This window comes from Lissotriton helveticus, chromosome 4_1, assembly GCF_964261635.1.
Source record: "Lissotriton helveticus chromosome 4_1, aLisHel1.1, whole genome shotgun sequence".
In the NCBI taxonomy this organism is placed as follows: Eukaryota; Metazoa; Chordata; class Amphibia; order Caudata; family Salamandridae; genus Lissotriton; species Lissotriton helveticus.
In genome coordinates this window covers 1,570,887,253-1,570,910,101 of record NC_136063.1, presented here as the reverse complement: position 1 = coordinate 1,570,910,101, position 22,849 = coordinate 1,570,887,253, and the positions used below count along the sequence as shown (strand labels likewise).

Below are 22,849 nucleotides of genomic sequence, written 5' to 3'. Positions count from 1 at the left end.
CGACGGTCGTCGACGACTGCCTCATCTACGACGGTTGTCGACGACTGCCTCATCTACGACGGTTGTCGACGACTGCCTCATCTACGACGGTTGTCGACGACTGCCTCATCTACGACGGTCGTCGACGACTGCCTCATCTACGACGGTCGTCGACGACTGCCTCATCTACGACGGTCGTCGACGACGGCCTCATCTACGACGGTTGTCGACGACGGCCTCATCTACGACGGTTGTCGACGACGGCCTCATCTACGACGGTTGTCGACGACGGCCTCATCTACGACGGTTGTCGACGACGGCCTCATCTACGACGGTTGTCGACGACGGCCTCATCTACGACGGTTGTCGACGACGGCCTCATCTACGACGGTTGTCGACGACGGCCTCATCTACGACGGTTGTCGACGACGGCCTCATCTACGACGGTTGTCGACGACGGCCTCATCTACGACGGTTGTCGACGACGGCCTCATCTACGACGGTTGTCGACGACGGCCTCATCTACGACGGTTGTCGACGACGGCCTCATCTACGACGGTTGTCGACGACGGCCTCATCTACGACGGTTGTCGACGACGGCCTCATCTACGACGGTTGTCGACGACGGCCTCATCTACGACGGTTGTCGACGACGGCCTCATCTATGACGGTTGTCGACGACGGCCTCATCTATGACGGTTGTCGACGACGGCCTCATCTATGACGGTTGTCGACGACGGCCTCATCTATGACGGTTGTCGACGACGGCCTCATCTATGACGATTGTCGACGACGGCCTCATCTATGACGGTTGTCGACGACGGCCTCATCTATGACGGTTGTCGACGACGGCCTCATCTATGACGGTTGTCGACGACGGCCTCATCTATGACGGTTGTCGACGACGGCCTCATCTATGACGGTTGTCGACGACGGCCTCATCTATGACGGTCATCGACGACGGTCTCATCTACGACAATAGTCTATGGCAGCCTTGTCTATGATGGTCTCATCTACAATGGCATTGCCTAGGACAGCCTCTGCTCGAAGACAACCTCATCTACGACGGTCTTCTATCACAGCCTTATCAATGAAGCCTCATCTACGTATGGCCTCATCTATGAATGGCCTCAACTACAAATGGCTCCATCTATGAATGGCCACATCCACGGATGGCCATCATACGATTGCCTCATCTACGGATGACATCACCTATTTTAACCTCCTCTATGATGGTATTGTCTATGACTGTAATCTATGACAGCCTCATCATCTACCAATGGCCTCATCTACCAATGGCCTCATCTACCAATGGCCTCATCTACCAATGGCCCCATGAATGGCCCAATGAATGGCCCCATCTACCAATGGCCCCATCTAGGATTGCCCTCACCTAAGATGGCATAGTCTATGACTGTCGTCTATGACAGCCTCATCTATGATGGTTGGTCATGACGGTTATCTATGACGACGTTCTCGTCTGCAATAACCTTGCCTACATAACCATGTCTACGACAGCAAAGTCTATGATGAGATTGTCTACGATGGCCTCATCTATGACTGCATCCTGTACATTTTTTAATGCAGCAGCTAGATTTCAACTGCCAGTTACAGTCGAACAGACAGAATATTTCCTTCATGATTTCAAGGAAGAATCCAGGAAGATCACGAGAGTGGTACCTATAATAGACTAAGTCTATTCCAGCAGTGCTTCCGCGCATAGAAAATAAATAATGTGCACATGCTAACAGCCCATCCTGTCTGATAGGCCGCCGTTCAGCCAGATTCAGTAATTTCACAGGCCACCCAACAACAATCTAAAATCCCGCAACGCCTATCACCACACTGCCTAACAAGGAAGGACGTCTTGTGGACCTTATAGGCAAAAAGTTCGCTACTTTGGCAGTGGCCTTTATTAGAGCAGCCATAATCGGCAGTTATGACCGTCAAATGTTATCAGACATGGCGAATCTCATTGACCTCATTCCTGAGGACCGAAGGCAGGAAGCAAGAAATATTCTGTTGGAAGGAGAACGTGCCGCATCAAACTATAGATTGCGCCTTGGATATCGTGAACACCAACCTCCGTCAGCTAGCAGGGGCTGCATTGCTTAGACGCCAGGGATGACTTAAAACCACTACTTTCAGACCTGAGGGGCAAACAAATATTCTAGGAATGGCCTATGATGGAGAGTTTTTGTTTTGGTAAACATTTTGATGAAGCCCTCTTAGCTATAAAAATGGACACGGATACTGCACGATCATTAAGCACCCTTCAATACGGGGCGTGGATCTTTCAGAGGAGCGAGAGGATGTAATTTTTCATCAAGAGGGGGATACCAAAACCAACCGAATAAGCAGTATCAATCCCAGTACAGCCTTACAGCTAGACATCATACCGTCGATAGTCTACTACTAGTTTCTCCCATCAGGGTGGTCGAAAGAGATCACGGTATCAAGGCCGAGACACTAACAGGAAGCCGTGATCTCCACAGGGCGCCAACCATTTTACCCTCCTTACCCGTGGGCCAGAAGATTTCAGCTTTTGTTCACAAGTGACCGGAAATTACGTCGGATCAGTTGGTTGTAGACCTAGTAACCAATGGCCACTCCCTGGAATTCATCAAACAGCCATCTACTACTCCGCCCAGGGGTCTCCCTCTCCCTCGTCTTCACAAGATTTGAGTTGTTTAAACAAAGGATATTTTAGGGCTTCTCTGGATAGGGAAGATGCGTATTTCCACATACCTATCCACCCCAAACGGCACAAATATCTTCGCTTTCGAGTGGCTGGTGCCCATTATAAGTTCAAAGTGCTCCCGTTTGTGCGGAAATCGGCACCAAGAACCTTCACGAAGTATTTGGCACCAGTGGCAGCAGCATTGAGATCTTGAGGAATAAAAGTATTTCCTTATCTAGACGATTGGCTGCTCAAAGGTCCTTCAGAACACGAAACCAAGATTGCCACAGTAGAATGTACCCATCTCTTCTCTTCTCTGGGGCTGATTCTCAACGACAGCAAATCACGGTTACGTCCTCTCCAAGTAATGTCTTTTCTCGGAGCAAGGTTAGACACGGTCCAGAGCAATGCATTCTTGTCACACGTCCGCCAGCTGCGTCTCCAAAAATTGGGAAGGTTAATTTCAAAAAGGTCAGTTTCAGTTCAAATGTTTGCTTCGCTCCTGAGGATGTCCTCTTCAGCAATACATCTCATACCCTTGAGATCTCTTCAGGAGGAACTGCAACTTCAGTGGCAACAAACCATGGGTTCGTTCGAAGATCACATCAAGGTCACGCCGTGCATGATAAATTCTCTACATTGGTGGTCGTAGACAGAGAATCTAACCCAGGGTCTCGCGTTCCTACAGACCATTCCAGATTTAGTTTTAACGACTGATGCCTCCATGGAAGGATGGGGAGGTCATCTGCAGGAGTTGCAGAATTCAAGGAAGATGGTCTCAAAGACAAAAACAACAGCAGATCAACAGGTTTGAGCTCCACGACGTTTTTCTGTCTCTCCAAGCATTCCTCCCGAGGATTGCGGGTTCCTCTGTGCTAGTCCAGACCGACAATCCCATCAGCATGTATTAACAAGAAGAAACTAAATCAGCTACGCTCTCGCAAGAGGCTCAGGAATTGTGAGAAGACGTCACATTCCACAAGATGCCCTGAGAGCCAAACACGTTGGGGCTCTCCACAATACCCTGAGCACGTCTCAGTCGGACTGTCACTAGTGGAAGCTGGAAAAGGAACAGGTGAACCCAGTGTTCCAAGCTTTGGTCAAACCAGCACTGGATCTATTTGCAATGAGAGAGAACAAGGAATGCTGATATTATGCCAGCAGGTTTCCCCTCAACAGGGATCAAGAGGGAATGCCCTGTCCATGCAATGGTCAGGGATTTGTGCGTACGCTTTTCCCCCAATACCATTGGTTCCGAAGGTGCTCCGCAAGATGAAGCTGGAAGGTTGCCATCTAATTCTGATTGCACCCCGTTGGCCAAGACAATATTGGATCAAGTAACTTCTACTATTGTCTCCAGTCAAGCCCATTCGCCTACTGCCGACGCCTACGATGTTGTCCAGGGACGGAGGCCAAGTGGTTCATCCGGACCCACAGTCACTGCACTTGCACGCACAGCTTCTCATTTCTTAGAGTTCAAGGACCTCAACATTTCAAAGGACTGTTGTGAAATATTGGCCAAATCTCGTGCCCAAAGCACAGTCCAGACTTATCGCCTCAAATGGAAGCGATTTTGCTGTTGGTGTGAGGCGAATAATATTCACTTAATTACAGCTCCTGCAGAACAAGTATTCATTATCTGCTTTTTCTAGCCAAGTCTGGGCTTACTTTTTCATCGGTCAAAGTACATATTGCTGCTCTTTCCAGATCCAGGAAATGCTCAATTTCCTTTTCTCTGCTCTTCTTCACTTGCCAAACAATTTATGAAAGGACTTTTCCGAGCCTTCCCTCCAGTGCGAGCACCCCTCCAGAGTGGGAACTCAACACTGCTAGCGCAGTTAATGAAGCGTCCATTTGAGCCGATCCATAAAGCTGATCTCAAATTCCTCACTTGGAAGGTTGCCCATTTACTGGCTCTTACCTCGGCAAAAAAGGGTTAGTGAAATCCAAGCTTTCACTATAAAGGAACCCCTTTTTACATTTTGCTCGGGTCTATGTAACCCTTCGAACAAATCCCAGGTTCATTCCTAGGGTACCAACACAATTTCACTTGAACGAACCGGTAAGATTAAAAACATTCTTTCTGGATCCATCCACTCCAGCTAAAAGAGCAATACACTTGCTGGATGTTGAACGCTGTTTAAAATTCTACCTACAGAAAACTAAGGATTTCAGACGATTCAAGCAACTCTTGGAAATGCTGTAACAAAGGCAACAATAGCCAGATGGCTGGCATCTGCTATTCATTTCTGCCATGACCAGGCTAACAAACCTTTGCAGAGGAAAGTCAAAGCTCACTCGACAAGAACAGTATCAACGTCGACCGCTTTGTTTGCTGGAGTAACTCCGGAAAATATGTTGTGCTGCGACATGGAAAAATGTCCACACTTTCACAAGACATTACTGCCTTCAGTGTACATGTCAAGAGGATTCGGCAGTTGGACAGGCTGTCCTACGCCATCTTTTTCTTTTACACCAGTTTCATGTACCCTTTGGCTTTTTAAATATTATTTGTGATTGTCATTATTCATGATATACATAAGGTTATGCGATTATAACACGTTCTTTATATTTATATGTACTTTCGTATATATATGTGTATAAGGCTTACATATCCATGTATGGACATTACTATGCATGTCTCTTTAGTTCTTATAACTCATGTTTTAACTTTGAAGGTTGGCATTTCCAAGCCTCTGTTAACCGCATCGACGCTGATGACTGAACCGCTCCGTCATCAGCCGCGGTGGCGCTGTGCTGATGACGGAGCGGTTCCGTCATGGCCCACCCGACGTGCCTGCGCGGCACAGATTTCACGCCTGTGCGGCGCGTTCTATTGAGCGGACGGGGCCATGACGGAACCGCTCCGTCATCAGCACAGCTCACCCGAGGCTGGTGACGGAGAAGTTCCGTCACCAGAGTGTGAGCGCCGCGCGCGCGCCCCCCACCCCCTTAGCGCTGAGGCGGAATAGCCGCCGCAGCGAAAGGGTTAACAAATAATGGATGCAACTGGGAGTTTATCAGCACAAGTCTCCCACCATCCGCAACCAACTGTATACTTGGTATACTGCTTGCTACTCTGATTCAGGCATGTGAATCTATGAAAAATACCCCAATACTGGATAAGAAAACAAGTAACTTACCTGTAACTACGGTTATCCAGCATTGGTATCTTTCATAGATTCACATGCACCACCCTCCCTCCTCCCCGAAGAGTCAGTTCTCTGTTTTGGGATACTTATTTCCCACTTGTGCTAACGAAAATCTGAGGAGAACTGGCTCTGCAGAGAGGGTTCTAGAGGGTGCTGATAGCTGATTGGTTGTGACCAAATTGTTGGTTCTTTTAGCATAATGATGTAGATAGGCTACTAAGATCTAGGCCTCAGGCCTTTTCTTGTGGGCCTACTACTGTTATTTACCTTTGGCACTGCTTTTTTATTTACCGTGGGACTCGCGCCTCGATGACTGGAAATGATTCAGGCATGTGAATCTATGAAAGATACCAATACTGGATAACCGTCGTTACAGGTAAGTAACTTGTTTTCTTCCTGAATATTTATTGGGCTGCAAACACGATTCTCCCAAACTAGGGTGGGTGCCAGTACCTGCGCTCTTATTTACGGATGATACTATTTTAATTTCCCAAACGCTTACAATGTCTAATAGGGAGGTATACTGTGAAGCTATGGGTCTTTAAATAAACTCTAGTAAAACAAAATACATCGCAATTAATCCACACAAGTCTTTTAAAAAGAATTTAACTGTCACAAATCAAAAGCTAGAGTATGTGCACAGTTTTAATTATCTAGGTATTACTTTGGACACCAAAATTACTTGGAAACCGCAATTAGAGAAAAGTAAGTCTATTCTACTCCAAAACGCTCTACCAATAGTAAAGAAACATGAGAGTAGTTTCTCTAAAGCGATATCCCCTGCCCTTGAGGTATACAAGTATAGGGCACAATCGGCATCCCTATATGGGGCAGAACTATGAGGACCTTCAAGCAGTAATACATTTGTGGTGGGAGAAAGTAAGTTTTTTGGAAACTGTTTTGCCTCCCAGTGCGCACACCGCTCGTACCCATTGTAATGGCCCTAAATATACGCCAGGCTACCAGGCAATTTTACGACCACTATTGTTCAGGGTGCGACTGGTCAACAACAGTAGAGCTCATCCACTATAAGGAAGGGCTGGAGGAAATTCTAAGGTTAAAATATGGTACATGGTTACCATGGCTAAATCATTTTCATTCCTTATTTCATAAATTAGGACTTAAGTATTTTTGGGAGGAACCTGTGGGACTGTCTATGGCATCAAAGAAAGTAATTAAGCTGAATTGTTGGGTCTACATCTGAGACAGCGTTCATCATAATCCAGCCACAGGTACTTTAACAACACGGTTCCTCTCGATGAAACCAACCTGGAGCTTCTAGCGTCTTTTGGACGAGGTGCAGCCCCAGTTAGCAAAATCTTTATACTTGAAATTCCGATATGGGGTATTGTAGACAAACTTGAATACATCAAAATGGGTACAGAAACAAGGGGATGAAGGTTTAGAGTGTTGTGTATTATGCCATATGGGTGCCAAAGAAAACGATGTACATATATTGTTCTTCTGCCCAGCTTACATAAAATACAGAAGAAAATCTATCAAACCCATTTGCCAGTTGTTGGGTATAAGATCCTGCTATGAGGCAGAAAGAATATTAAAAACTGACACTTCTCAAACTGTGTTTTTTAGTGTTAGTAGGTACCTGTTTGGAGTAAGTTTATTAAGAAGAAAGGAAGGCTTGAAATTTTAACTCCATATTCCAAAATCATACTGGTCATTCGCACTTTAGTTAGTACATGAAGATTATTATTAGCATTATTAGATTTGCTAGAAGGTATTAAAAAGGAAAGTCAGTTGGAACATTATATTGGGCATATATATTTTGTTTTGTATTAATAATATTTTAAAGACCAGGAAGTCTATTTTAAGGGATTCAGAAATAAGTTTTGTTGCTGGTGTTTTAAAATGAAATTTGTTGTAACTCCTTAATGTCTTCACAATCTTTTTAAAAGTTTTAAAAAGAGTTTTAATGATATTTATCTTTTAAGAATTAACAAAGGTCTTAGATTAGAAACACGATTCTAAAATGTATGCATTGGTCTAGCGGTACCTTTTTGAAATATTATGTTAAGAAGTGTTTTTATTGCTATGTGTATCTTTTATGGTTTGTTAAACCGAAATAAAGATTAATTGATTGTAAATTGAGAATCGTAATTCTTTTTTTTAAAGGTGTACAGTCAATATTTATTTGGATTATTTCACTGAATCATTTTTCTATGTTCAGGGTGCCTATTTTGCATGGAAAGCAACAGCTATGGGGAAAAATTACGTGAATGGAAAAACTTTCCTTGAGAAAAGGTAATGCTGGTAAACTTCATATGGTCTTTGAGCCAGATTTTTGCACATTTTGTGTTTAGAGTTGTTTTTGCAAGACTTTAAGTTGCTATACAGATATTAGGTGCCAGCTGAACCCAAGAACTTCAAGGCTGCATTGAGACTTTGCTCAGGATAGGAATGGGCTGTTCTAAGAATGGGGTAAATGAGATTAAATTGTTGATATTTTAAAGTCACGCTGATTCCTTTTTTTGCGTCATGAAAGTGATGAATTATCCCTACACCTCTTGATCTTGAAATGTGTTTACACTCTAGCTTGATGTGTATGGGTAATTTACTACATGAATGAAACGTTTAAAAAAATTCATTCCATTTGAGAAGCTTTAGTATCAGAGCTGGGGGTTAAATGACATATTCACTTGCTATGGAACAACTAGTTGATTGCTTGCCTCTATAAAATCTCCCAGTACTGTTAACGGTGCTTTTAGGGAGTAAGTGTTCAATGTGAGTTACAAATGCCACTTTATTTAGCTTATTCGGTTTAGCTTTTTTACCCACGTCAAGTGTCTTGTTGAATGTCAAGTTTTAAAGGTTTCTGCTGTTTTATTAAATGCTTGCTAGCATGTTGGCTTTCCTGTTCTAAAGGCTCAAAGTATTAATAGTTTTACAGGTCATCAAAGGTGTGTTCCAAAGACTGTCTATGGGTTTAGGTTTCAGGATGCATTCATTTAAAGTTAATCTCTCTTTATTCTGTTTTTGCAAAAAAAAATTAAGTTGGGTTGTTTGGGTTTATACCCCATAATGGGTTTTATATATTCAGTGCAAACAACTTCGTTAAAAATCAACACCTGATGACTTTGAACAGAACCTTTGCAACATATTTTAAAGACCAGATAATAAACCTTCCCTTTGTTCACCATATCTGCTCTCTACGTCGTACAGAAACATTCACTAGTGTTTTTCCCCACCCACTAATGGAGTCTGAAATAAGTCGCAGATCGGACTGTCTGCATAATTTGTCTATGTACCTTGAAGATACTAGTTTGTTATTAATTGTGTGGCTTATGTTGTCTGTCCAGTTTTAAAAGTGCTTGGTGTTTGAATGAGCCTGTACCGACTTAGACACAGTTCCTTGAAGTTTCACTAAGTCAGTTGCCAAATACCTCTTGTACGTAAGGAGGGTTTTCAAACATGGTGTTTAAAGGCTAACAGGCTTAACAAAATATGAACCCAGATGCATTTGTGTGTAGTTATTGTGCTTTTTCACAACTTAAAAATACTGGGGGGTTTTCTCTGTAAATCAAATGCTATTCTAGCATTAGGAAAAGGGAGATGATGATGCCTGTGGGTTATGTGAATATGGCCAAACATTACAAGAAACATGCGGAAGGGTTACTTTGTTTTAGGACCTACCTTCTTCAACAAATCCCTCTCTTAAATTGGGTACACATTCTCATGATTTTCCCAAAAAATATCAAACCTTCTGCTTTTGTAAATGTGTAAAAAGATTAGATCTATGCCCTCTGACAACCTTTCAAATAAAACAATTAGGCCTATAGCCTTTGTCACCATAGCTGGCTCATGCAGACTCAATTCTGCATAAGCTTTCCCCCACAGGGTAACTGCCAGTATAAAGTCATTGTAAGAAACTGAATTATTATTAAAGGTGGGTGACTACCCACCTCAAGGACTAATTACAACGCTTGTCAAGGTAAACGCTTAAAGTCACTAAATTAAGCTCCGTTCAACCCCCCATTCCTCCGGTAGTTATGGCACAGACCAGACAGGCTTACCATAGGACAGTTTGTAAAGAATTTATGTAGTAACAAAAGAGTAATAAAGTAAAACCGCAAAACAATAAAAGTCCCAAAAAGAACTGGAAAAATAGAGTACAATTCAGTGAGCAAAATGACACCAACGTTCCAAAAGGAGAACCGGAGATATGAATTTTTAAAGTTTTAAGTAGGAACAGCACCAAGAAGCACAAAGTGTCATTGATAGTCAATTGTTGCGATAGACCAGGTCCTAGTTGCAATCTGAGGCTGGCCATGATGGAGCGCAGGTCGGATATACAAACCAGGTTCGTCCTGGTCAAAATTGTACCTTCTGACACAAGGTCGACACAGTATCCATACCACCAAGATTGTGGTTCACCCGCCTGATTTAAATGCGGGCAGACCTTTGTTTTAATTAAAACATTAACACCTCCCCATGACCGAGTAAGTGTTGTTGGCCTCTAATTCTGCCCACCTAATTTAGATGGGCAGAAATAGAGGTCTGCTGTGACTGCTTGGCTGTAAGTGACAGTGAAAACTACTAAATGCTCCCCTCTACGTGGGAGAGGACTCCCGTGGGAAGGTGAGCATTGACTTTTATTTTTTACAAAAAGAAAATTCTGCTTCAGGATTTTCAGTTTGAAGAAAAAAAAAAGAAAAATGTTTTCTGTACGGCTCGGTCATGCTTGACGGAGCCCTGAAGCAAACTACAAAAAAAACATTGACAGGAACTTCTGTGGCAGCAGTTCCTAGCAATGCTTTAGGGAATTACGTCCGGCTGGGAGGTCATTTTATAATTTGGCAGACGTAAGTGCAGTCATAGTGGCGAAGTAAATTACTCCATTGTCCTAACTACCAAACCTCCTTCCACTAAGTTGGAAATCTGCCCCATAGTCCTTTAAGTCTAAATCTGCCATAGGAGTACACTTCCAAAGTCACTCAGGGGAAGCACTTAGAGGCTCACAGGATGGGCAAGGAAAAATGTCACCTCCCAAAGTTTCAACTCTGTAGGGACTGTCAAAAGCAAAGGGCTGTAGCAGACTTCCATCAGATATGCTTGACTGCACCTTGATAAATCCCAAGGCCATACTGGGTCGTGAGGTGAAGCTCTGCGTCACCAAACACCAAGAGACTTCACACTGTGACTGAGCATAGTCGAAAAGAAGGCCTTGTTCCCATTGCCAATCATCATTGCGGTTAAAGCCTTGGGATAAGTCTTAAAAAAAAGCATCCAAATGCCCAAGCCTTTTCCTGCCACTCTTGAACTGCAGAGACAGCGCAAAGGTGTCGCTGTGCCTCCTGGACCTGCTCCCAAACTGTGCCTCTTCGGAACTGATTCCAACCCTTGTCTAAAGGGAACCTGAATTTCCAGGGCTGTTGGCGATGCTGCAGCAAATCTAATGTTTCTGTGAAGCCATGTTGTGCTCTTTGGCTCATCACAAGCTCCCTCTGGTGTGCCTCTAGGCCCCCAAAGGACCGGGACGGCCCCCCTAGGTCTCTGCTGGTAGGCCACCCTCGGTGCCGCCTACACCGTCTGGACCGGCTCCACAATGGATTTCCTGCTGACTCAGATCCTGGTGCCATGACCCACGCCAGATCCTGAAGCATTGATGTCTCACTTCAATGCGTAACCTATTATGCTGTCGGAATTCGAGTCTGTGCACCTTTGACTGAAGCTGCACCCAGATCCCCATGGGCAGCAGCCTTTGGCGAACCCATCTGATTATAATATATTGCCTAGGCCCTTCATACTTCATTTGGAGGGGACTCTCACGATGCATTATGTTGCTGGGGATGAATTTATTCAACAATGCATGGATGACAGTTGGCCTGAAGACCTCCAGGATGCCAGTGGTCTGGGCACCTCATAAACTGCTGGGCTAATTTTGCCTCTGGGCCACTCCACAGGTGAAAGTGACTCCTTCGCGATAGTCCTACAAAGGACTGCTGAGGTTCTCGAACTCCCGTTACCTACAGTGGGGGTCAAGACTAACTGAGGTTCTTCAGCCTGGGCAAACAAATACTGAGCCGCTCCTTCCATTCAATGAAGGCGTGGCAGATACCATTCTCAGGACTTGAGCAAAACCCTGCTCTGCACCTCCAGTGAGTAGACAGATAGCACAGTGTCCTCATCCAGCCAGGATGTACCTGGACTTCTTGGCTCAGCACCCCACCCCAGAGAGCCTAGTTTTGAATGCCTCGAGCAAGGTCAGCCCTAATTAATTCCCCGCCACGCCTCCAGACAGCCCGTCGAGGTGCACTGAAATCTTTGGAAAGCATATTTTCATCAACCATTTTGGCTCTGTTCTGTTAACGCCCTCTGCCTTTTAGGGCGGGATACTCTCGCCCTCTGGGAATCGATGCACAGGTCTCACTACTTCCCATATCACGGTACAGTCTGCCCAGTAAACCCTTAAAAACCATTCAGCCTTTTCATGGCTAAGGCCGCTGTACCCACAGACCACAAGGTCAACGGGCAGCATGCAGCACAGTGTTCTGTCCTTTCTTCCGGTTGCTGCAGCCTCAAAACCTCTTTAGTGGGTCATTTGAGGCACACAGAAACCCTGTCTGAGACGGGGTCTGACCTCTTGAGCCAGGGTGGCAGAAAATAACGTTAAAAAGTTAGGCTGCAGTTTTTCCCATGAGGTTATGCCCATGCCATTTCTTGACCACTCTGCTGCACCTTATACCATCCCTGTATGGCTGATGAAGGACCACCTCTCCCTCTGGCAGCAGGAAGTGCAGGCTGTTCTGGCCAAAGGAGCCGTAAGGCAGATGCCGGCATCAGAAGTAGGCTGTGGTTGTTACTCCAGTTCCTTTCTGGTGCTGAAGAAAGACAGAGGCCTTAGTCCTATTTTAGGCCTTGGTCCTATGAATGTCTTCCTGGGGATGAGAAAATTCAAGCTGCTGACCCTGGTCGTTGTCTGCCCTCAACACTGGAGAATGAATGGTGGCATTGGACCTGCTTATTTCCACACAGTCCTGCAGGCCCACAGAAGCCAACTGCGGTTCACAGTGGGGCAGGAGCATATTCAGTTTGCGGTGCTCCATTTTAGCCTCACCAGTGCCCCTTTGTTATTCACAAAAGTGAGGGCAATGGTTGCAGCACATCTTTGAAGGTCAGGGGTTCAGTGTTCGCCCTCCCTCGATGACTGGCTGTTGAAGGCTGGCTAGTTTGAGGCAGTTGTCACCCACCTTCAGACCACAGTGAACCTCCTCAGTTCGTTGAGGTTCACTATCAGCATGCTGAAGCCGCACCTAACTCCTTCGCAGACGCACCCATTCAGTGGAGCCATTCTGGACACAGTCCACTTTCTTGTCTTCCCCCAGAACGAAAAGTCCAGGACAGTCTGGCTATGATCCTGATGTTTCGGCCTCTATCCTGGATCTCAGTGAGGATGACTGCAGCTTCTGGGATTGATGGCTTCCTGCATCACACTGTTGGCCAAGCATTCTAGGTGACATATGCGAGCTCTGCAGTGGGATCTGAAGTCCCAGTGGGCACAGGGGACCTCTCCAATCAAGTCTAGATTTCAGATTTTCAGAGGAAATCTAGTCTGCAGAAGAGTGTTGGCTGCACAGCAACCTTCTAGTGCCGAACGCTACCTGATTTTCCTGGTAGTGCACCACCTGGAGGGATCTCTGAACACCATGTCAGACAAATTCAGCCGCCGACGCATAGTGGGTTACGAATGGCAGTTACATCTAGAGGTGGTGCAAGGTCTCTTCCAGAAGTGGGGAGAACCGTGGCTAACTGTTCGCCACTTCTGATAATGCACAGTTTCACTCACTGGAGCTTCCAAGGCGTTTCTCCCTTGGGGATGCTTTTTTCCTAGAATGGAACTCTTGACTCCTGTATGCCTACCTGCTGATACCTATCCTGCCACGAGTTTTAAAACCGATCTGGAATGACCAAGCCCAAGTTATCCTAGTGACACTGGATTGGGCAAGGAGAGTGGGGTTTCAAGAACTCCTGGGCATGAACATATTTCCTCTGATCAGGCCGCCACTTTTGAGGGGGTGGTAGGAGGGTTTCTGTCCGCAACAGCAGGGGTGGGTCCTGTACTCAGACCTGCACAGTCTTAACTACCATGCTTGGAGATTGAGTGTCAAACAGCTGACTGCCTGTGCTCTCCCTTGTAGATGTTAAATTAGCTGGGCAGCCTCCCTCAACCAAATCAGTACACCAACAGTTGGGACAAGTTTGTGGCTTGGTGTGGTACTATAGAGATTGACGCACTTCAATCTGAGAGAAGAGGACCTTTAGAGAGGAGACGACGAAGAAAGGAGAGAACTTCGAAATCTTCGTCCTTGGAGGAATGCGCACACAGGGGGCCCCCTGAGCGCAGGGATGTACAAGACGCCCTTTAAATTCTGCAAGAACTGCCACCACAAGTTCGCACAGAAGGACCAGCACCCAGTCTGCAACCTCTGCCTGCCAATCGAACACGAGAGCAGAGACTGCAACGCCTGCTCCGTCTTCAAGTTGAAGACACTCCGAGCTCGAGAAAGACAGAGGACGGCTCACCACACGATGCAGGGCAAGGGCCAAGCCCCGACGTTTTATGAACTAGGCCTCTCCACCGACGACGAGGACAACATCGCCGAAGGCCCAGATGACTTCACGGTCGCTGAGACCGAAAACGCCTGATAAGGTAGGAGAGTCTATGACCCCGAAAACTCCCACAGGGCCTCGAAAACCTGAGGCAGACTCTCGAAAGTTTGAGCACAGAGCCTCGAAAGGAGCAGCGGCGCTGAACAAATCGACGACCGACGCTGCATCCTCCGAAAAAGAGCCCAGCGGATCCTCCGAGAAGGACTCCCGGAGGCAGAAGGCCAGCGAAAAGCAAAGGCCATCGAAGCAAGCCCCCGAAAAAGGGCCTTCGACGTCGAAAGAAAAAGAGCCGAAGAAAGCTTCGACGTCGCCGCCGAAAAGAGCGGCCGAAACGCTCGACGACGAACAGGCCGCAGAAATGCAGAGGAAAAGAAGAAGGCTCAAGGCCGAAATGGAGAACATCCTTCAGAGAAGGAAGGACTTCGATGAAAAGATGAAAAGTTACAAGATCCCCTCGAAGCCGGCACCGACAGTCGCTGAGGTACAGGAGCTCGAGGAGTTCGACGTCGAAGAGCCGCCGATAACTCCGGAACCTTCAGAGCACGAGGAGGAGGAAGACCTCTACTACACTGAAGGGGATTACGGGGAACAGCAGTCAAACTACGGCTCAGGTTCCTCGACGGTCCAAGACCAGGAATGGCAGGACATCGAGGCCGAAAACCCAGAGGAGGCGGTGGAAACATACCCCTCGAGGCCTTCTCCACCGGATGACATTGGGGCATACAATGAGGTGGTAAGAAAGGCAGCAGCAGCTTAGCAGCTTATGGAGTTAAGCTGGAAGAGGAGAAGCCAAAAGCAGACTTCCTGCTCGAGACATTGCTCCCCATACAGACAAGAAGCCAGTTCCTGCCCATGCTCAAAAGTATCACAGACCAGGGGAAGGAGGCCTTCAAGGACCCGGCTACATGTAGATCTGTAACGCCGAGAACAGAGAAGAAATACAAGTTCTCCTCCCAAGACCCAGCTTACATCAAGGGATCCGTCACAGCAGATTCTATAATCGCTGCAACGGCCAGGAAAAGGGCAAACGTCACAACAACGTCTGGACCCCCACCTGACAAAGAAAACAGGAGGATGGATCTAACTGGCAGGAAGATTGAGAGGAACGCTGCAACGCACTGGCGGATGGCGAATTCCAATGCCCTCCTGAATAGGCATCAATACCAGCACTGGGAGGAGATGGGACAGTTGCTCAAGCACCTCCCGGAACAATACCGTGAGAGGGCATCACACCTTGTGGAAGAAGGGGAAGAGCATCGCCAATTCGTGCCTGAAGACAGCCTTGGATGGGGCAGAAACATCCAGCAGACTGATGGCTATAGGCATCACAGAAAGAAGGCAAGCTTGGCTCAGGATCTCCGGATTCAAGGCTGAGGTTCAGAATAACATCCTGAACACACCCTTCAACGGTGAAACACTGTTCGGAGCCCCAGTTGATGATCAGCTCACCCAACTGAAGAAGGACAACGAGACGGCAAGGTCCATGGGGGCCCTGCAGTTCAGAGGGATGAGAAGGGGCACTCCTACACAGAGGCCGAACGGCAGAGGTGGAAATCAGCGAGGAGATTCTCACCAGAGTTTCCACCAGGGGCAACAGAGTGACAACCAAGGCCACCAGAGCCACCAGAGCCAAAGCTGGAACTACCAAAGCAGGGGCCAGTCCTTTCGGTCAAGAGGAAATGGACGAGGCCAGAGAAGGAGAGGCGGTGAGCAACCCCGCTCTAAGTGACTTCAGACGAGAGAAGGTGCTCCACCACCCAAACCCTCCGGGGGAGGAGCACGGAAAAACAAAGAGGAGAGGGCTACACGGACAAGACACAAAGGAACATGTAACGCCGGTAGCAGGAAGATTAAGATTTTTTCTCCAGGAGTGGAGAAAAATAACAACAGACAAGTGGATACTCAATATTATGCAGTTCGGATACTGCATAGAATTGGAAAGGAGGCCACCAAACAGAAAACCAAAGAAAAGACAGCACTCGGGAAGAGAGCTGCAACTACTGCAAGAGGAAGCCCAAGAACTGCTCCTCAAAGCGGCCATCGAACGAGTGCCTTTCAAAGAACGGAACAAGGGAGTGTACTCAAACTACTTCCTAGTGCCAAAAGTGGACGAAAGTCTAAGACCCATCCTGGACCTACGGTTCCTGAACAAATACGTCAAAACTCAAAAACCTTTTTTAGGATCAAAACAGATAACAGTACATCACACAAAATAGTTTATAGCAAATCAATCGGGAGGGTTCCGCACGAAGCCACAAATTTGTCCATGAGCCCCAGTGTACATGGATTTCATAAATGGGGGCTTGGCTGCCAGAATAACATCTACGATGACAGGAGGTAGCTCGGAGGAAACTAGCTGCCGCTGTTCAATCTCCACCCATGTGGGTGTAGATTGTGGAGGCCCAGGTGCAGGACCCTACCCTGTTGCTGCAAAAGCAGATCCTCCCGAAGATGCAGCACGATGAGAGAACAGATGCTCATGTCCTGAGGTTCTGGGTTAGTCACCATCCTGGCCCAATCTTGAGCCACTAGAATAACTTGGGTCCACTAGAATGACTTGGGGCCCGTGGGCCATGATGATCTTCAGAACTCCAGCCACAATGGGTGTGAATTAGAAGACATAAAGGAGTCCCATGCTCCACTCCAGATGGAATGAGCCTCTGAGAGAGCGGTCATGGGTAGCGTGCAACAACAGTGTCAATGCAAGTTGTCAGTGGAAGAGAAACAACAGAGCAAGGGTTTTCCCAACAGGTGGAAAAAGCTCTGTCACCTCTGGGTATAAAAGCCGTATATTGTCTTTATTGGACTTTTTGTGGTTGAAACTCTTTTGAGTTATACTGTTGGCTTGGCAGGTGAGTGGGTCTCAGGCACACTCAGCCCACCCTCCCACACTTTCCATTACAAACTAGTTTTGACTACACGCCTAACATGGTAACACCATTTTATGTAGGACAGGATATCACCCTTCTCATGTTCTTTGCCCTGTCTCACCCTTTGAAAAAGGAGTAGAGACTGCTTCGATCATGAGAGTTCTCGGTTTTTATATTGATCGCACCAGGAAACACCAAGTGGGCAAACAACTTGTGCATTTCTAAGGGACAAAGCAGGGAAAGGCAGTGCAGCAAATACCTCTCAATGTGAATTATAATATGCTAAACTTGAGCAAAAACGCTATATCCATCCCTCCCCACCAAAGTCAGATCCTTAAGCATGGGTAATTTGCCCGTTCAGTTCTGCTGGACTTTTTGGTCTGAGACATTACACAGGCCCACTATCTAGAGAGGTACTGCTTTGATATCTTTTCACAATGTGAGGAGTCTGTGGTTAGAAGTATCCATCAGAAGAAAGTTGCCTTCTGTAATGCTCTTTCTAGGGAAAACTCTAACCACAGATTCCTCACCACCCTCCTACCTCCCTGTTCTCTAGAATGGCCATCTTTCCATCAGAAAAAGTCTCGGACTAGAAATCTCCACACTGGTCAAGCCAGTTTACTGATTGGCTCTGCGTCTGAGGTTCTGGAGATGCATTTAAAAGCAACTGGCTCTAGTGTGCCTGTTGACACTTAATTGCTGTCCCGCTCACCACTTCCAGAGCAGAATGATGTCAGTGCAGAAATGCACATTGTCACCTACTGGCACGCATGAGTACTGCTTTTGAGCTTCCAGATCCCACCTGATGCAGGGGGAAATATTTACACTCTGAGGAATCTACGGTTACATAGAGTATCCACCAAAAAGAACTTTACTGAAGGCGAGTAATTTTTTTTTTCCTGTTGCACTGCTGAGGCTGGAGCAAGATGTGATATCCTTGTGACTTTGCTTCAGAACATCTTTTGCTGGTTGTGAAAATGTGACCAGTCTCCAAATATGGCAATTGATGCTGCTTAAAGCCTTTCATTTTGTCACAGTAATCTGTGTTTTTGCACACACTCTTAAATCTTGGAATGCAGTCCCCCATGATAATATGCCAGTACCCAAAGCATTCACTTCATGTGAAACATTTGTACTGTAATGAATCATAGCGCCTGGTTTTCACCAGGGTAAGCTACATCATCTCAGACTGCAATGGTCCATCTTTCTCCTTGGCAAAGGTAGAATGGTGTATTTTGGTCGGATGCTATCAAAGTTCTTTTTTATGTTATGTTTCACACTAGCGTTGCAAAAACATTAAAAGTTTGGGCAGCATACGCATGCTGTGCATAGTCTACCACCTAATAGTTGAGACTTAAAAGTACACGTGCGTTTGTTTTTCATTGAAGGTTTCGTTCATGGTTGTGCATGAAATATATCATAAACAATTATATATATTCACTTAAAAAACAGTTACAGATCAGTTAAGATATGAAGTAAAACCAAAGAACCCCTGAAATTCCTCAGTTATAGTTGGCTCCACAAACTATAGCTCGCAGTCCCCAGAATGCAAGGCACTTCTTACCTCCGTGTTCTGTGACAGATGATTTCACAAATTACATCAGTGATTGACTAGTGACATGATATAGTACTGTACCATTAACATTATGAATGATGCATGTATGGATGCAATAAGATTGATCGCTGTGTAGATGTGTTGAAATCTAAGAGGTGTTGTGAAGACCTCTTATTTTGTGAAGTCATAAGTTTTGCACTTAGAGTGTAAGTTAGTTTGCCTGACCGGTTTCCGTTTAGCATGTTTTTCTGTACCAGAGAATAAAGTTTCCTATGGGTGCAAAAATGGAAAACTCATTTCTTGACCCCTCCTACTCCCCCCCTTCTTTTTTTAGTTTTTAGACCCCAAGATGGAGCTTAATGAATCTTCAAATCCTAAAACTAGCCCAGAGTTTGTTGAAAAGGTTCATGCAGATTTGTCAAATGGCCCAAAGGTTATAAACAAAATGGTTACACGCACACACACCATACCATTCTTCACCACACACACACACACACACACACACACACACACATCTCTGTACCAACCACTGCATTAGACAATTAAAAAAGCCTTTTTCACGAAATAGACATTATATCCACTTGGAGATAAAGTGATTCCTTCTTACTCCAAAACATCATTACCTCTACTGCACATTGGCTCTCAGTAAATGGTATTCAATACTCCGGCCTAAAAGTGGACAAAGTCCCCTTAAAAAAGTGGAAGCCTCTGCACTGAATTACTTGTACCATCTGGATCCTTTATTTTAAAGACTTTATTTTGAACAGGGCCCGGACGTTCTGCATTAAAGTCGCATTTATACTTTGTTTTGATTTTAAAATCAAATTACCAGTGGAATTAAATCCACGTATGTAATTACTCAATAAAATCAGCCTGCAGTGAATGTACAAAAGTTGAATAGCTGTATAATGCACTATGAGCCAAGGATAATATTTTGGAGTTTTTGATGCAATTATATAACATATAAAATTATTCATACACCTTGTAGTCAATATTCAATACTATGGTACCAAGTGTTTGACCTTATAGTACTTGGCGATAAATGTTCTCTGCTGACAATACAATTGTTATGCCTCACGAACATAATAATTTGTTCATTTACCGTACAACAATAAAAGTACAAAACACTAACTGGAACCATAAGTTAACTACTTTAATACAACACTGGGCAGAAATTTCAAACCAGCAAAGCTAGTAGGTTTATCTTACATTGTAAGTCCTAACTAAAACGTGAGAAAGAATTATGCAGTTGAAAACAAAAGAAAGAAGCATTTACAATGCAATCGGTCTCACCTTTGGGACCTTATATGTATTTATCTATACAGCACATTGGCCTGGGTGCTGAAACATGTACTGTTCTGTAACATGGAGGGAAAGTAAGCACCTAACTGCGTGACACGCCAGGTACTGGAACACATGGAGAGAAATATTGCCTTTCAGTGGGAAATGGTATAGTCCAAAGCTCTGTTTTTAATATAAAATCAGGACCTTCTGTGGTCATATCACTGAAAATACAAGATTTGAAAATAATATTGTCTACAGGTGTTTGTGGAAGACAATTTCAATGGACTGGAATCTAGAGAATACTAAAGTGATGCTGGTATTTTACTGACCTCTGCTTGTCTTCTATCAAGACAGTTAAATAGAGGCAGTTGACCAGAAAAATGTCCCTTAGCAGAAGCAGACCAGTTCTAGGGAGGATCTCCTGAGCCCACAAAGTACATACACTTATAAGTATTGTTGCCACACACTCGTTTACTTGAACGAAAGTAGACGGCACTCAGCGTCGATTTTCCAAGAAGTGGTTTATTGGCAGACCCCCCTGCCCCCTCGACACATATAAGTATATACTAAAGTGTATTAAGAGGTCTTGAATGCTCGACCTAAAAACTCAATGTTCTTTATACACTGCATTTGTGAAATAAAGAATTTAACTTGATAGTTCACTGTACATTTAAAATGTAAAACAGGTTCTTAGGCGTTTCAGTGGAGGTATAATGATGAAGCAAACAGGTGGTAGAATGAGGTGAGGAAAACAAACTACTCTGTGAGGAACCAAAGCCAACTTTGTGTGTATTTGAAAGAGAAATGGTTTTTACAGGCAGCTGCACTGTGAAGTGAAAACTACAAGTTGGGCAGACATTGAAAGTAAATAGAGGGACACATGCTTGCCATATCTGACTATACCATAATTAAATATCAAAAGTCAAAACTACCAACTGACTGCTTGACCTAGACTAGACTGGATGGTGAATACATCTTAATATCAGAAATGTATTACACACTGAATGCACATGGGAATTTATCAGAAAAGGCAGGAAAGGAATTCACATGCAACATTTGGAAATAGAGATGGTAGAGTAATTTTTTTTAATCCAAACTGCTATATTTAAAGCATATTTAAAGATTAGCCGGATTGTATGTGTTTAGGGGTGAGGACGCAGAAAGGATGTGAATCCAAGAATCTGGGAGAAAAGGAACCTGCCCCAGACCTGTTGAATAAAATAAGATTGTTTAATGTTACAGGTATAATGAAGAACTAGAACTTGAAGATGCCATTCACACAGCCATTTTAACATTAAAGGTATGGTATTTAATTCAAGCACAAGCAAACCTTGTTTTCCTGAAACATTACGTGTATTGAAAACTATCTTTCTTACAGGAAAGCTTTGAAGGACAGATGACAGAAGACAACATTGAAGTCGGCATCTGCAATGAAGCAGGATTTAAAAGGCTCACTCCAGCTGAAGTAAAGGATTATCTGTCTGCTATAGCATGATAATTGTACATTAGAATAACTGGGAATTTGTAGAAAAACATTTATTTCTACCACAGGAGAATTACAATGTATAAAACGTTTAATTTGCAGCTTTTTTGAATACTTATTTCTACATGGTTTGTCTGACGGATCTTTTTAAAATGGTATGCGTGCAAATCACAATAAACGATATCAGATTAATTCAGTTTTAGTTGTGTCTAATTGAAATCTCTTAATTAAATATTTACTTGAAATGTGGTACTTTTAAACCCAAGCTTTACTTGAAGAGGCCAGTCATCTCTAAGCTTCCCCAAGCAGACAGAATGTCATTATAGTGCAATGGTAGTATTGAAGCAACAAAAAAATGCCAATGTAAAGGCAATATGATTTCTTTCCATCTTTTTATCTTTTAGAGAACACAGTTAAATGAACACTGTAAAAATATTCATAAAAAAGACCAATAGAAATATTTAAGAACATACACAGCAGGATTGGCCGTCACCTCCTAAAGAGAAAAATAAAAGGCAATTGATTTTTGATTCTATCAGCATTGAACCTACAACATACTGATAATATCTCACATTGTCTTGACTGTCTACAGAAGGACCCATGATTTACTATGCCCAATCCTGCTTACATTCATTTTGTTCCCCCTGGGGAGTTATGAATTTAACAACGATACACATGATATAGAATTTGCTTGAGAGGTAAGTCAGTTTTCCTTCTTTCATGGGATCTTCATGAATCATGAAGTAGAATAGCAAGCACGTTTAAGTGGGAGAGCTGTATGTAAGCTACAAGCGGGAGAGCCATAAGTAAGGAAAGCACACTTGATATACATCTATACCCAGACGTCTGAAGCACTTTGGAGCAAGCTTAAGAGTTAAAAGTCTGATTACTTTTCCATATGATGTTCTCTTCAGTTTTTTCAGTAATTACAGCAATAACCCAACCTTTTAAAGATAATTTGTTGAAGTCTCTCCGTTCATCCCAGATCCCAAGCTGGCAGCCTGGTGCCATTGTGAGGGAATACTTGTCTGGAATTACTGTGACCAGTTAAGTTAATACACCCACTGTCCCCTCAGACTTGTGACCATTATGTGGTGATCCTACCTACTGGTTATCTGCTTCCCTTATATTTTTGAAAATCTACTCCCTGACATTTACTTCTTATGAGGTGTTTCTTTGTGAGCCCATTTTGTGACCCTTGGTTGTGTTGGGCATTTAACT

General features: G+C 44.6%; 1 protein-coding gene across 1 annotated transcript in view; it reads left to right on the top strand.

The window, feature by feature from the left end:
• The window catches only part of PSMA2 (proteasome 20S subunit alpha 2), a 103,331-nt gene extending 81,511 nt beyond the window's left edge, over positions 1-21,820 (top strand). Inside the window, exons 6-8 of the mRNA XM_078688197.1 lie at positions 7,997-8,070; positions 21,388-21,445; positions 21,524-21,820. Of these exons, the coding sequence (XP_078544323.1) occupies positions 7,997-8,070; positions 21,388-21,445; positions 21,524-21,640 (249 nt within the window). The 3' untranslated portion in view covers positions 21,641-21,820. The remainder of the gene's footprint in view (positions 1-7,996; positions 8,071-21,387; positions 21,446-21,523) is intronic.
• The last annotated feature ends 1,029 nt before the right edge of the window (positions 21,821-22,849 follow it).